This window comes from Onychomys torridus, chromosome 15 (genome assembly GCF_903995425.1).
Source record: "Onychomys torridus chromosome 15, mOncTor1.1, whole genome shotgun sequence".
In the NCBI taxonomy this organism is placed as follows: Eukaryota; Metazoa; Chordata; class Mammalia; order Rodentia; family Cricetidae; genus Onychomys; species Onychomys torridus.
This window is the reverse complement of record NC_050457.1, coordinates 18,005,139-18,018,655: the sequence shown is the minus strand read 5'-3', so window position 1 is coordinate 18,018,655 and position 13,517 is coordinate 18,005,139. Positions and strand designations below refer to the sequence as shown.

Sequence of the window (13,517 nt, the reverse complement as noted above, 5' to 3'; positions counted from 1 at the left end):
CTATGGGGCATTTCCCTAGCAGCAAGTATAGACATTTTGAAGAAGCAAAATTTATTATTCAGCTATTCTCTACCTATACAGATAAATACAATGTATTATACCTTATATAAACTGACATACATAATCTCTAGAAGCACGTAATTCAGTGCAAGTTCTGGAGAGGTTTAATGAGTTACCAAGATCCCAAGGAATGATCAAATCTAAAGATAAGTCCTAGGATTTTGTGTAAAGTCAGCTCTAAACATTGGAAGATAGTTTAACATTGTTCTAAGTTCTAAACATCAGAAAATAGGTAAAAAGGAGGCTCTTTTCAGCTTTAAAGATGGCTAAAATAAATACATAGAAAATTATTTTTATATTTTGGGCAAAGCAATCACTTCAATTTCTAATATCCACTGGGTTATGAGCCACGCAACTAAAAAATACTTTCCAACTACTGGCGATAAAGCCATTTGTTGGTGCTAATTTTTCTAACCTCGCCTTTAAAACAAAAAGTGAGATATATTGGAAAAAGGACACAATTCCATAGGACACATCATCTATTTTTATATCATTTAAAAATAATGAACTGTGTGAAATATTAAAATACTTTTAAAAATCATTGTTATGCCCTGGGTTCGGTCCTCAGCTCAAAAAAAAAAAAATCATTATATTTTCACCTATAAGCAGTAATGTATACAGCAGTTATCTGGAAAAGCCATTCTAAAATATACAATGGCATACTTCAGAAACTGTTCCAAAAGATGGTCACAAAAAAGATTTAGCTCAAAGAAAAACATGAGGACAACCAAAGTCACCTTCAAATTCACTGGGTAAAAAGACCCTGAAAACACTCTAGAACTTCCAAATAGAGAGTACTCCATCCAGGTATTGGTTATTTGGCACTATGAAGAAAGGGCATAATAATCATGACAAAATAATAATAAACTTACATATGAGCCACCAGATGCCATTAGAAGGAACCCCATTTTGATCTGTAAAAGTGTGAAAGGCCTCCTTAAACTGTCACATTAGTGATTGGGGTCACCTTATGAATTTAAGGGAACACATATTCAGATCACAGTACGCTCTGTACTGAACGCATCTCTACAAATCTCCAAATTCTGCACGGAGTCCCCGGCTCTGCCCTGTCCGCTCCCCCTTGTTTGCACACTGCAGACAGGCCCTCCAGGCCCTTCCCAAGCACCTCTCCTCCTGCACGGGACCTTCTGCACTCCCGCGTCATGCGTCTCAACGCCTCTCCCACAGCGGCTCTTCTGCATCTGCCTTGTCCACATCTGGATCAGAACGGCGAGCAGGCACTCCCACATCCGCCTTAGGACCTAATGCGCAGGCTCCAGTACTGCCCAGAGCACAGAGCAACTGGTGGAAAGGGTTCAGAGGCTTGCTTGGAGTAGGGAAGCCCCTGTCAGGATGAATGAGCATCAGTCTCTTACCTGTTTGGAATTGGTTAAATACAATTTTGCTCCAAGGTTTAAAATCTGCAACTTCACCAGATCATCTTCACTGGTGAAGCTTTTAGCCATTTTCCTCAGAACATCAGGGGCAATTTTAGGAACTCGTTCACAGTTTTCTCCAATTAGCCAAAGGATGCTTGCTCTAGCCACGGGAACCTAACACAAGAAGCAGATCATATGATTAGACATGGGATAATCATACACTCCTCAACATCAGCACAGAAGAGGCTCAGCACTGCAGATTTCCATCTAGTCACTCACTGGATGCATGTGTCTAAGAGCTGCTCCGACACTTTGAAGTCGGCTTGAGTTAGCAAGGATGGACAGACACAGAGGGAATCTCAGGAAAGCGGATTTCAGGGATGGAGCTGGCTCAGTGGGAACTGTACCGGCTGCTCTTCCACAGGACCTAGGTTTGAGTCCCAGCACCCACACGGCAGCTCACAACCATCTCTAACTCCAGGTCCAGGAGATTTGAGGCCCATTTCTGGCCTCCACAGGCACCAAGCACACATGAGGTGCGCAGACACACATGCAAGCAAAACGCCCTACACACTATATAAATAAAGATTGAAAATGGGTTTCGAAGAAATGCCCAGGAGAGGACTGAAGTAAGAACTGTTTGTCTAGAATCTAGGTCCTTTTGCAGGCCAGCAAATTCCAGACCAACTCTGGGCGACCGCAGTGTTTACTTGTTCCTGCCACTGTGGAAAAAGCGGGCTGCACTGTACTTCAGTATTATAATTTCTAAAATAAAGTACACATCAATAGAATTTGTTCTCCTAAAAATCACTGCCTTGCCACAAATTGGAAACCTTCCATCAGAACCATTAAGACCAACATTTTAAGAGTATGCAAATTAGTTTTATTACTATTTGTTTATTTTATCCTCCCCTATTCCAAAAGGAATTTGAGAGGGCATGTAAATTAGCTCCTGTGAACATTTTCACCTAGCATAGAAAATCTGCTTTTTATACTAAGGGAGGCGAGCTCTGATGGCTACCGTAAGTGGTAGCCCATCGAGAACAGACAGCCTGCCTTTCCTAAGTCCCTTTATATCACTTCCTGAACAGCTTCACAACGCTGAGTCTGACTTCCAAGGAAGAAAGCAAGAATCTGATACAAATTCATTCAGCCGGGTCAAACTTTAAAAATATGTTTTATTATGATGATTATAATAATATAAAATATTAACATGTCTGAGACAACAGAATCAGAGGTTATCAACAATGCTTAGACATAGGAAGTCTACATTTCCTAACACTGTAACAGCATCAACTTTAATTCATGCTTAAAATGAACTTAGTAAGAGAGGAAATCAGGCTGCTTACACAATGTAAAAAGGCCTAAGGGCTACGCCAAATCTATCCATGCAGTGTGATAAAGCTAATACCCTTACTGTACACTCACTTCTGGAAAGAAAGAGGTGATTTCTAATGTTCCAAAGGTTACACTGCATTAAGACCTTACTCCCAATCTATTATTGTAAATTGGGCTAAAGAACAGTAATTGAGTGGTGCATTAAGTTTCCAGCACAGAGCAATTCAAGTGGCCTTCCATAGTGAGAGGTACTTCTAAATGAGAATATATAGGCAACTCAGAGTTCAGTTATGCTAGATTTATTTTTGTTAAGTATTTTACTTATATTACAACTCTAGAAATCAGAGTTCTACAACATAACACAATCTATTGTCCAATCTTAATTATTTTTCTTTTGACAACATACTTATAATTCTCTTTTGCAATTAAAAAGATAATCAGAAAATGAACGTGTTAAAACATTTCAGACTCATGAGTATATTAAGATTAAAATAACAGTATTTTAATACTCTAAGTATTCATAATAACATTTGAAAGAAAAATTAACAAATCAATGCTAACAATAAAAAAAGTCAAGATACTGGTAGAATAAGAAGAATAACATTTGGAATTATGTAGAACTGAGTTAACAAAATTGCTAAACAAACATTTTTAAAATTTAGAAACTTCTTATAATTATTAATAAAGATATAGTGAACTCTTGATGGTGGCATTCTGTTAAAACGTCAGAGACAGGCATGGGACACGTGCCTAGAGTCCCAGAACCCAGGAGGCGGGAGCCAGCAGGTATCCCAGCCAGTCTGGACCATGTGAGACTGTCTCAGAAAACCAAAATCTAACAACAAATCCTTAAGAAACTACCCCAGCCATTGTTTTGTACATCTGGCTGGAGTTAGAAAACCAGTATCTTCTAATTCAATCCTTTCTTTTCTCTTGAAACTAAAACTACAAATAAAAAAACCAGTTACCTTATTCCCCAGTTTTTCAACCACATAATAAACAGGAACAGTTAACTAAAACTCAACTAATAACCGTGCGTGTACACACACACACACACACACACACACACACACACACGCACGCACAAACATGCATGCGCGCGCACACACATGCAGTCAAACATTGTATAATGTGCTTTTTATGAACCTCCGCTTTTCAATATTCTCAAAGACAAACTGGACTGTAAATGACTGCGCGATTCTTTACTCAATGCCCTGAGCAAGCGGTTAAGTGCACTTTTCAAGCCTTCTAAGAGAATGTAGTTACCACGGCCATTTTAACCCATTAACTTGCCTGCAAAAAACAAATGATGATCCTCCCCCAGCACCACAGTTATAAAGAGGCATCTAGAAAGATTTTACAGATCGCTCTGTAAGCAGTTCAATTTAAAAGCTATTGTGTTTCAACAACAGTCCACTGCACTAGGCAACAGTCTAAAGTAAATCCTGCAAAATCATCAATTTTATTTATTTAAATTTGTCAAAGGCAGAATCAGTAGACATCAAAACAATGCATACTAACAGCAAATCAGATCCCAACAGTCTGCATCTGGACTCACTATGCATTAAAATTTAGATCTGAATTACATTGAAGTGTCAGGATGCAGTGAGAGGGGACCTGAGAAACAGCAGCGTCCAGTGAGGCGTCTCGGCCAATGTGTCCAATGTGCCGCTTTAGAATGACTCAGCTGTCCTTCCAGAAGAACACGCCAAGTGTTCTTCATGACACCTGTCCTAGGAAACATTACAGAAAGCCCACTACAGCAATCCCCAGGGGTGCCTTCTACTACTGAGCAACTTCACTACAAAAGCAGTACTCACCACAAATGAAGGATGCGCTCACAACCAGAACACACAAGATGACTACTAACTCTTTAACCCGGACAAGCTCAGAAAGCAAAATAATGTACACATAATCTTCATATTGCCAACTATGCTACCTGCTAAAACCAATGGAATCACCCTTAATATGACAAAAATCTATCAATGTTCTCTTTTTAAAATCAGCACGCCTAATATCTAAAGAGTCCCTCCCTACAATCTGTCACAGTACTAATTTCTCAGTTAGATGTCCATACAGTGGTAGGTACACTGAGGCTCCACTGCTCCACTGGAAATACAAGGACCCTGTCTGCCACAGTGCTAATTTCTCAGATGTCCACACAGTGTATGCTGAGGCGCCACTGCTCCACTGGAAATACAAGGACCCTGTCTGCCACAGTGCTAATTTCTCAGACGTCCACACAGTGTACACTGAGGCGCCACTGCTCCACTGGAAATACAAGGACCCTGTCTGCCACAGTGCTAATTTCTCAGATGTCCACACAGTGTACACTGAGGCTCCACTGCTCCATTGGAAATACAAGGACCCTGTCTGTCACAGTGCTAATTTCTCAGATGTCCACACAGTGTACACTGAGGCGCCACTGCTCCACTGGAAATACAAGGACCCTGTCTGTCACAGTTCTAATTTCTCAGATGTCCACACAGTGTACACTGAGGCGCCACTGCTCCACTGGAAATACAAGGACCCTGTCTGTCACAGTGCTAATTTCTCAGATGTCCACACAGTGTACACTGAGGAGCCACTGCTCCATTGGAAATACAAGGACCCTGTCTGTCACAGTGCTAATTTCTCAGATGTCCACACAGTGTACACTGAGGCGCCACTGCTCCACTGGAAATACAAGGACCCTGGGGCATTAACAGGGGAAAAAGCTGCCCAGGTGTCACAGATCAGTGGTAGGGCTGGGACTGGAATCTCTAACTCCCCTTGGAGCACTGGGAAAAGACAAGGGGAGGTGAGGACATGGAGAAGGGCCTTCTCTAACCCAACCTGCATCGCATATCACAGTGGAGGAGAACTTCGCTTCTGTGGGCCTCAGGGCTCCAAAGAGAGAACACTGCTCCCACTTACACAGTATCTTCCTGGCTCTTGCTGTTAAAATGTCAGAGACAGGCATGGGACACGTGCCTAGAGTCCCAGAACCCAGGAGGCGGGAGCCAGCAGGTATCCCAGCCAGTCTGGACCATGTGAGACTGTCTCAGAAAACCAAAATCTAACAACAAATCCTTAAGAAACTACCCCAGCCATTGTTTTGTGCATCTGGCTGGAGTTAGAAAACCAGTATCTTCTAATTTAATCCTTTCTTTTCTCTTGAAACTAAAACTACAAATAAAAAAAACCAGTTACCTTGTTCCCCAGTTTTTCAACCACATAAGAACCAGGAACAGTTAACTAAAACTCAACTAATAACCGTGCGCGTGTACACACATACACATACACACACACACACACACACACACACACACACACACACACACACACAGTCAAACATTGTATAATGCGCTTTTTATGAACCTCCGCTTTTCAATATTCTCAAAGACAAACTGGACTGTAAATGACTGCGTGATTCTTTACTCAATGCCCTGAGCAAGCGGTTAAGTGCACTTTTCAAGCCTTTATAATGTTCCTTTTCATGTAAATATCTCTAACATGTCACTTTCTGTTCACATTTGCTAAATATCGCTTTCCTTGCCTTATTTTTTACTTGACTAGGGTCTTTTGATTGTAAATGGTTAAATTCTGACAAGAAAAGAAAAAAAAAAAAAAAAACCCAAAGTCAGCCTCTGCTTGGCTAATACGCTAACACCCTTGCCCCACAGAACGCTGGTACAATCACTTAACAATGGTCCAAGGACGTTGTTGAGTCCCAAAGGTTTTCTTCCAAGGAGGTCTAAGGCTTGCCTGGATGCGCCTCAGATACTCTGTGGATAAGCAGGTACATCTGAGCCATCTCCCCACCCCGCACTCCCCACCCCACTGCCTCTTTCCCTCTCAGGGATTAAACAAGCTCTCCAGTAGAAGTTTAGCTGCATTCTGCCCAAGGAGTATGAGGACAAAGAATCACACATCCCTGTTTCCCTCTCCTACCTGCATACGTCTCTGCTAGTAGCTGCAAAGATAGAAATTCTCCTCGCCTGCCCACTGTTTTCACAAAAGATGCTCCGCTTTCATCTTGGCGCTTTTTAACGCAAAATGATCACTGCATCTCCGTCAGTGTGCTTCTTTGAGGCCTTCAAACCCATCCATCTGACCTCCATCTCATCCGCAGCAACATGGGTTTCTAAGATTAGTCAAGACTTTGCCCTTTCTTTTCAGCTCAGATTTACCACGTTTCAATGACACTCACAGACCTCTGTTTACACTTAATTATGTACCTCAAACTGCCCCCCACCTGGAGTTCTCTGTGCACATTCATTAGCTGTTACAGCCATGGTTCTTTTTTTCTTGGGGGGAGGGGCTGGAGGGGGTTGGTTCTTTCAAGACAGGGTTTCCTCTGTGTAACAGCTCTGACTGTCCTGGAACTCACTTTATAGACCAGGCTGGCCTCGAACTCACAGATTCTGCTTGCCTATCTTCTAAGTGCTGGAATTAAAGGCACGCACCACCATGGCCTGGTACAGTCATGGTTCTTACTAGGACCTATCTCATGTCCTAGTCAGTGTAGATATGCTCTAAGGTGGACACTCAAATTAACCCTGGCTGGCCTGAAACTCACTGTGTAGACCTGGCTGGCCTTGAACTCCCAGAGACACACCTACCCCTGCCTCCTGAGTGTTGGGATTAAAGGTGAATTAAAGGTCACCACACCAAGCAGTGCCTGCATTTTTCTTAGCAATTGACATCTGGGGAGCAGAGGCCAGTCACAGTGCAAACTGGCCGGAGCATGAGCATGTCCTACACTTCCTAATTCTGCTTCTAGTCATCACTGTTCATGCATCATCTCAGAAGGCACCCACATGATGACATCTTCTCCTTGCTCACTAGGTTGCAGCGTATCTCAAGAATTCTCCCATGAGTGCGTATCTCAATAGTCAGCAGACAGTGAAATTCTAGTCCCACCGTTCCTTCCAGATTTGTTAGCGTCTGCTCAACTGTTCATCTGTCCGTGCATTCACTCCAGGGCAGATGGGAGACTGCCACATACCCACTAATCCTGAACTTTGGTCAGTGGAAGCTCCTCATCCTCACGCTGGGCTCTAGGGTGGTTGGTGATTTTCTTTTGCATTCTTTAAATGTGGCTCTATCCTTCTATAAATACACCTCCACGTATTCTCCTTTGTCTCAACATGGTGGTCCAAGTTCACACTGGTTTTCATTTCCTCATCCTGCCTCTGAAACTAGTCATTTCTCTAAGAACACCAGATCTGAAGAAAGAATGGTATTTAAAGAGCACTACTGAGGCAGCCTAGAGCTTAGCTCACAGAAGCACTCAGCGCTCAGTCCCCAGAACCCACACGCTGGAAGGAGAAAACTGACTCCCAAACATTGTCCTCTGACCTCCATACAGAAGCTGGGCACACATGCCCACACAGAAAATAATCCATGTAAACAATTATTTTCATTTTAAAAAGCATAAACTTAAGAACATGCTAAGTGAAAGAAGCCCAAAACAAGGTCACATACTATATGAATCTGTTTATATAAAATATCAAGAGACAACAAGCCCATAGAACCAAAAAAAAGTCAGCAGTTGGTAAGGGGAGAGTGAAGGGCTGGGGCTTTGTATGGGATCATTATTTAAGGGTAATGAAAATATTTGCACAACGTCATGAGTACACCAAATCCTACTAAATAATGCACTTTAAAATTTAAACTTTATGGAATTAAAGAACATCTCAACAGTAACAGAAGATCCTTGCACACAATGTGCTACTGATAAGGGATATTGTTATTTCTAGGGTCTCTCAAAACACAGCACTGAGAAATACATGCCATACCCATCGCAGATTTGCATGTGACACAAAAGTCCAGGCATACAGATATTCTTATTTACTATCTCCCATCTGTACCTAATTCCCACAAAGACTGCACGTCTCCTTCCACCCAGCACTGCCAGGCTCCCTCTCCTCCTTCAGTCTGTAATCCTCTCTAAAACACCAGGGGGGGGGGGGGGGGGCGTTCCCAGACAGGGTTTCTCTGTGTAGCCTTGGCTGTTCTGGAACTCACTCTGTAGACCAGGCTGGCCTCTTGAGAAGCAAACCTTAAAGACAAAATTTGATCCCAGACATCACAGCTATAGTAACCATCACACTTTGGGATGTACTTAAGAAAAGAAGACTGAGTAAGTTCAGCAGGACTCACGGATACTCACAGTGATACTGTCCAAGAGTTTGGCCATATGTTTAATAATTTCACCATGCTGTGCAGGCTGCATTTGCAACAATTTCTTTATAACAACCACACTTTCAGCAACAACTATTTCTAAAAGACACAAAGATTGTCATATTAAATATGTATAATCAATTCAATTGCAATCTGCCTGGTAAAATGCAAATTCCAATCAACAAAAGATTCTCAATGCTTTAAATACATGAAAACTGTAATCTCAAATGTGCTCTTCAGTGTTTGCCGAATTCACTTCAATCTCTGGCCTCTGCAACCACAGTTACATTATCCTCCACAGTCGACAGTACTTTTGGCTTTTAGCCAGAACCTATACATACTCAAACACCTACCATCTAAGCATTGTGCCCTATTCTATACTAAATAAGGGCTGGGGTGGGGGCAGACAACCACACCAAACCCTGCCAAAGTGATGTATCCAGAAACAGTAAGGATTAGGAGTAGCAGGGATGAAATCACCATAGAAACAGCATTCACTTCAGTGTCAAAACGAGTGTGACCATGAGCTGATTGCCTCCACATGTGCTGAGATGGAATTAGATGGTGCAGTCTTTGTGGGACTTAAGTGCAAACAGACAGATTATTAAATAAGTATGTGTAAGCCTGAATTTATGTGTCATGTGTGATTCTGTGATGTGTATAACATGTATTTCCCAGTGCTTTCTTTTGAGAGACCCTAGAAATAATAATGTCCCTTATCAGTAAGCACATGTCAATCCATGCCACCTACCTACCCAACTTAGTGCCCTCAGAGGCTGCTCTGTATGGAGACTGCTTTGTGGCTGGCTTCGCATACTCTTTAGCCAACAGGTGTCAGACTGTATCTTATCCTTTGCCTCAATCCTGCCCATACCTTGCAGTTCCTTCAGCAAATCCCCTTTAACTATCCTTTCAAGCATTCCACCTGCTTCTTGCAAGGACTTTACTAATACAATTGCTACTCTAAGTGACTAAGAAGCAAATTACAAGCTGGGGTTTGGATGAGTTTTCACAAAGTGGCTAACCAGTAATCTAGTCACCTTTGTGGTAGCACCAGCAGAGACACACAATATCCCAGTATCCAAGCATCTGACCTTATGGAGTAAATCTGACATGAGCTACTATTTTGTGTGTATGTGTGTGTTCATGCAGGACTGTGTTTGCTTGTAGCTGTGCTGTGCATGCATTTGTGCACACGTGCAAAGGCCAGAAGCCAAGACTGGCTGCCTTTCTTGGTCATTTTCCACACTTCTTGACAGGGTCTTTCACTGAACCTGGAACTCACTGACTCAACAACACTGTCTGGCCAGCAAGCCTCAGGGATCCTTCTGTCTTTGCCTCTCCACGTTGGAGGACAGACACATGCTGCCTTGCCTTGCTTTTATGGGTGCTGGGATCTGAACTCAGGTCCTCCTCCTTGTATGGCTGTGAAAGCCCATTTTCGGGGTTCCTCGTGGCTTTACCCAGCAGGTCCGCATAGAGGATAATTAGGGCCACGGGCCTAAGTGCAGGTATCTGAAATGGTCTGCACTTGGCTGTGCTGGGGGAGGAGGTCTTTTGCTCCACCCGCTTGGCGTCTCTATAAATACCCTGGGGCAGAGACAGTCAGGGCCTGTTGGAATAGGTTCCAGGCCCTCTCGAGGCTATCCTGTATTTTCTATCTGTTTGTCTCTGCACTATAAATCCTTCTAATATTTCCTGCTGCTCACACTCAAGAAAACTCTGGGGAGCTGTGGTGTTGGTGGGTAAATGCCCCACATATGGCAAGTACTTATAGAACTATTATTAATGCCACAAATGCCAAAAACAAAAATCACATGCTGTCTTTATGCAGAATTTTAACTTTAAAAAAATTAAGAGCTTCATAGACATTAGACAATCCCCTGTCATATACTTCAAAGGTTTAATACTACACAAAATACCACAATTTGTATTGTTAGATTTTTCACTGAAACACATTACCTCTTAAAAATATAAATGAAATTACAGATTTCATGAGTAAATAAATATACACACTTCAAACTACATCTTTTACTAAATTAATAAATATTGGGGAACTAATATTTAATATTAAGGCTTTAGTTTATAAAAAATACTGTATTTTATTTTTGTCCTGTAATGTGTCCCTTTGAAGATAGGAAGCAGATTAGAATTCTATGACTTTGTTCATAATTCAAGCTCAGCACCTAACGTACCCTTTGAACTCTTAGAATATTCTATAACTACAAGTAGATGCTACTTATACATAAGACCACTGCTGTGTTAAGAGGAAAGAAAAATAATTCAAGGTAATTATATATGAATTATACAAATAATTTGTCAGACCACTTCAGAGTCTCCAAGGAAAAATATATTTGGGCAAATAATTAATATGCAAAGAAAATATACTAAATATGGTCTTAAAGAATATAGTATTTAAAAATATGTATTACAAAACTTGCTAAAATGGGAAAAGATATTGCATAACAGAAACGTGTACCCATGCTGGGACAGAATTGACTATACTGAAATGTATACTCAGCACCATTTATCTTCTGGAACTAAATTAACATCCAATTACTACAAAGATTACTACAAACACGGCTTAAAGCAACACAATTTTATTCTATTAGTTCCCAATGAGAAGGCAAGCATGGGTCTTGTGAGTCCAAAAAGCAAGGTGATAACAGGGCCTCTACAGGGCCTGAGGAAGACCCACTTCTTGTATTTCCCATTTCAAGGAATTGACCTGCCCGCCCTGGTCCATCACATCTTTGATTTCTGCTTCCATAATCATCTGACTTTCCCATAAGGGCTCCAGATTACACTACCATTCAGAGAATCTGTCTCTAGAACCTCAACTCGGTCAAGGCTACAAAGTACCCTTGTCCACATCGAGTAAGAATGTGGTTTTCTAGTACCTGGCAACTCTGGGATTCGTTGCCTCTCATTCCCTCAGCTATGTAAACCAGCTATGTTCTAAGACTTCAGCACCGTGTGTTAGTCCCGGAGAAATGCAGAATATTAAGACTTCAGTTTGCAAAAATACTACATTTCATTTTTGTCCTGTAATGTATTGTTTTAAAGATGAAAGAGAAAGCTGAGTAGAATTCTATGATTTTGTCCATAATTTAAGCTCAGCACCTAAAGTACCCTTTGAACTCTCCGAATATTCTATGACTACAAGCCAATGCTCTTTGTGTTCTGGGTCTCTCTCTTCTAGTCTCCCTCCTGTCATCAACAAGGTGCAACCATACTATAGCTGAGTACAGCCCACTGTCACACTCATGCTACAACCACAGGACCTGGAGTACAGGTAGGCTGGCGATCACTCAAGAGAACATTAACACCCAAGCAGGCAGTCTACTTCTACACACATACAAACAGCCAGCAATAAAGTAAGAGAAGTATATGGGGAAACCATAACGTATTTATTTTATGTTACCGTCTCCTTCCATCAAACCGTGAGGGCCATAAAGGCAGACTTTTACAAGCTAAATGAGTATCTTATTAATCTACTCAACATTTATTAAATATCTCTACAGATTCAAATTCTCACTAAATGCTTACTGAATTATAAAAAACTAAACAAAACTGAAAAATAACCTTCCATCTAATTCTTTTAGTTTATAGTAGATGCCAACAAGGTTACTCAGACAAACAAATCCTGTTAATATGTTACCTAAAATAAACTACGACAGGCAATTAAATTATCCTAAGTCAATTGAAATGTGAGTTTCTTATACTAAAGAGCCTTAAGAAATCCATTTTTCAAATTAATCTTTCACACTAATAATGGGCTATTTTATGGCAAGCTTCAAGTCTGCTTCAAAAGATTCTTTGAAATCAAAGAAAATAAACTTTAAAAAAATAACCAGTATGTTATAGAAATAATTACTTTAAAATTAATATAAACATGTCTCATCAAAAAAAAAAAAAGATCAAAAAAAGATGGGCAGGCACTTATGCTATGCTTTGTATTTAAAAAGACTGTTGGTGTTCTCACTAATTCCTGATAGCTTTTTTAATAAAGGATTGTAAAGCAACTACCACTAGCAAGCCTTGTGCAATCCACAGAAAGTCATTATCAAAGATACAGGAATAAAAAGTGTTTCTACAGCCATACTTGAAACTGTGACTTAGAAACAGAGACAAAATGTTACTGTTTGAAGTGAATCAGACACCATGGACAACATTTACCACCCTATTCTTTCTTGGTTACCTGCACAGGTAAACAATTTAGAAATTTCTTTCCTTGTTAATTTGGTGCAATTTATTTGAGTTTTAATATTTACATAGGAAAATGTTCTAGCAATTAAAAGTTTGTAGGTGAAACTATGTGATTGTGTGTGTGTGTGTGTGTGTGTGTGTGTGTGTGTGCACGCGCACACACACAAAAAAATCAACTCTTCAGGAATAAATTCTGCTTTCTGTTTGCTTGGTTCCAGTTTTTCATGGGCTCCCCATTAGTACTTATCACAACACAATATCATTTTCTAGGACTATCTACATCTGGGGGAAGTCTATGGATAAATTAATCATTATAGTAAAAAGTTATTCTTCAAGTAAAATGTAAATATAACCAATTTTTGT

The 13,517-nt window shown here is 40.8% G+C and overlaps 1 protein-coding gene across 3 annotated transcripts in view; it reads right to left on the bottom strand.

Annotated features, from left to right (window-relative positions):
* The window catches only part of Ap3b1 (adaptor related protein complex 3 subunit beta 1), a 205,645-nt gene that overhangs the window by 99,147 nt on the left and 92,981 nt on the right, over positions 1 to 13,517 (bottom strand). For all 3 annotated transcript variants that reach the window (XM_036206993.1, XM_036206994.1, XM_036206995.1), the window contains exons 14-15: positions 8,935 to 9,044; positions 1,437 to 1,613 (exon numbers count right to left, since the gene is read on the bottom strand). In XM_036206993.1, coding sequence (XP_036062886.1) covers positions 1,437 to 1,613; positions 8,935 to 9,044 — 287 coding nt within the window. The remainder of the gene's footprint in view (positions 1 to 1,436; positions 1,614 to 8,934; positions 9,045 to 13,517) is intronic.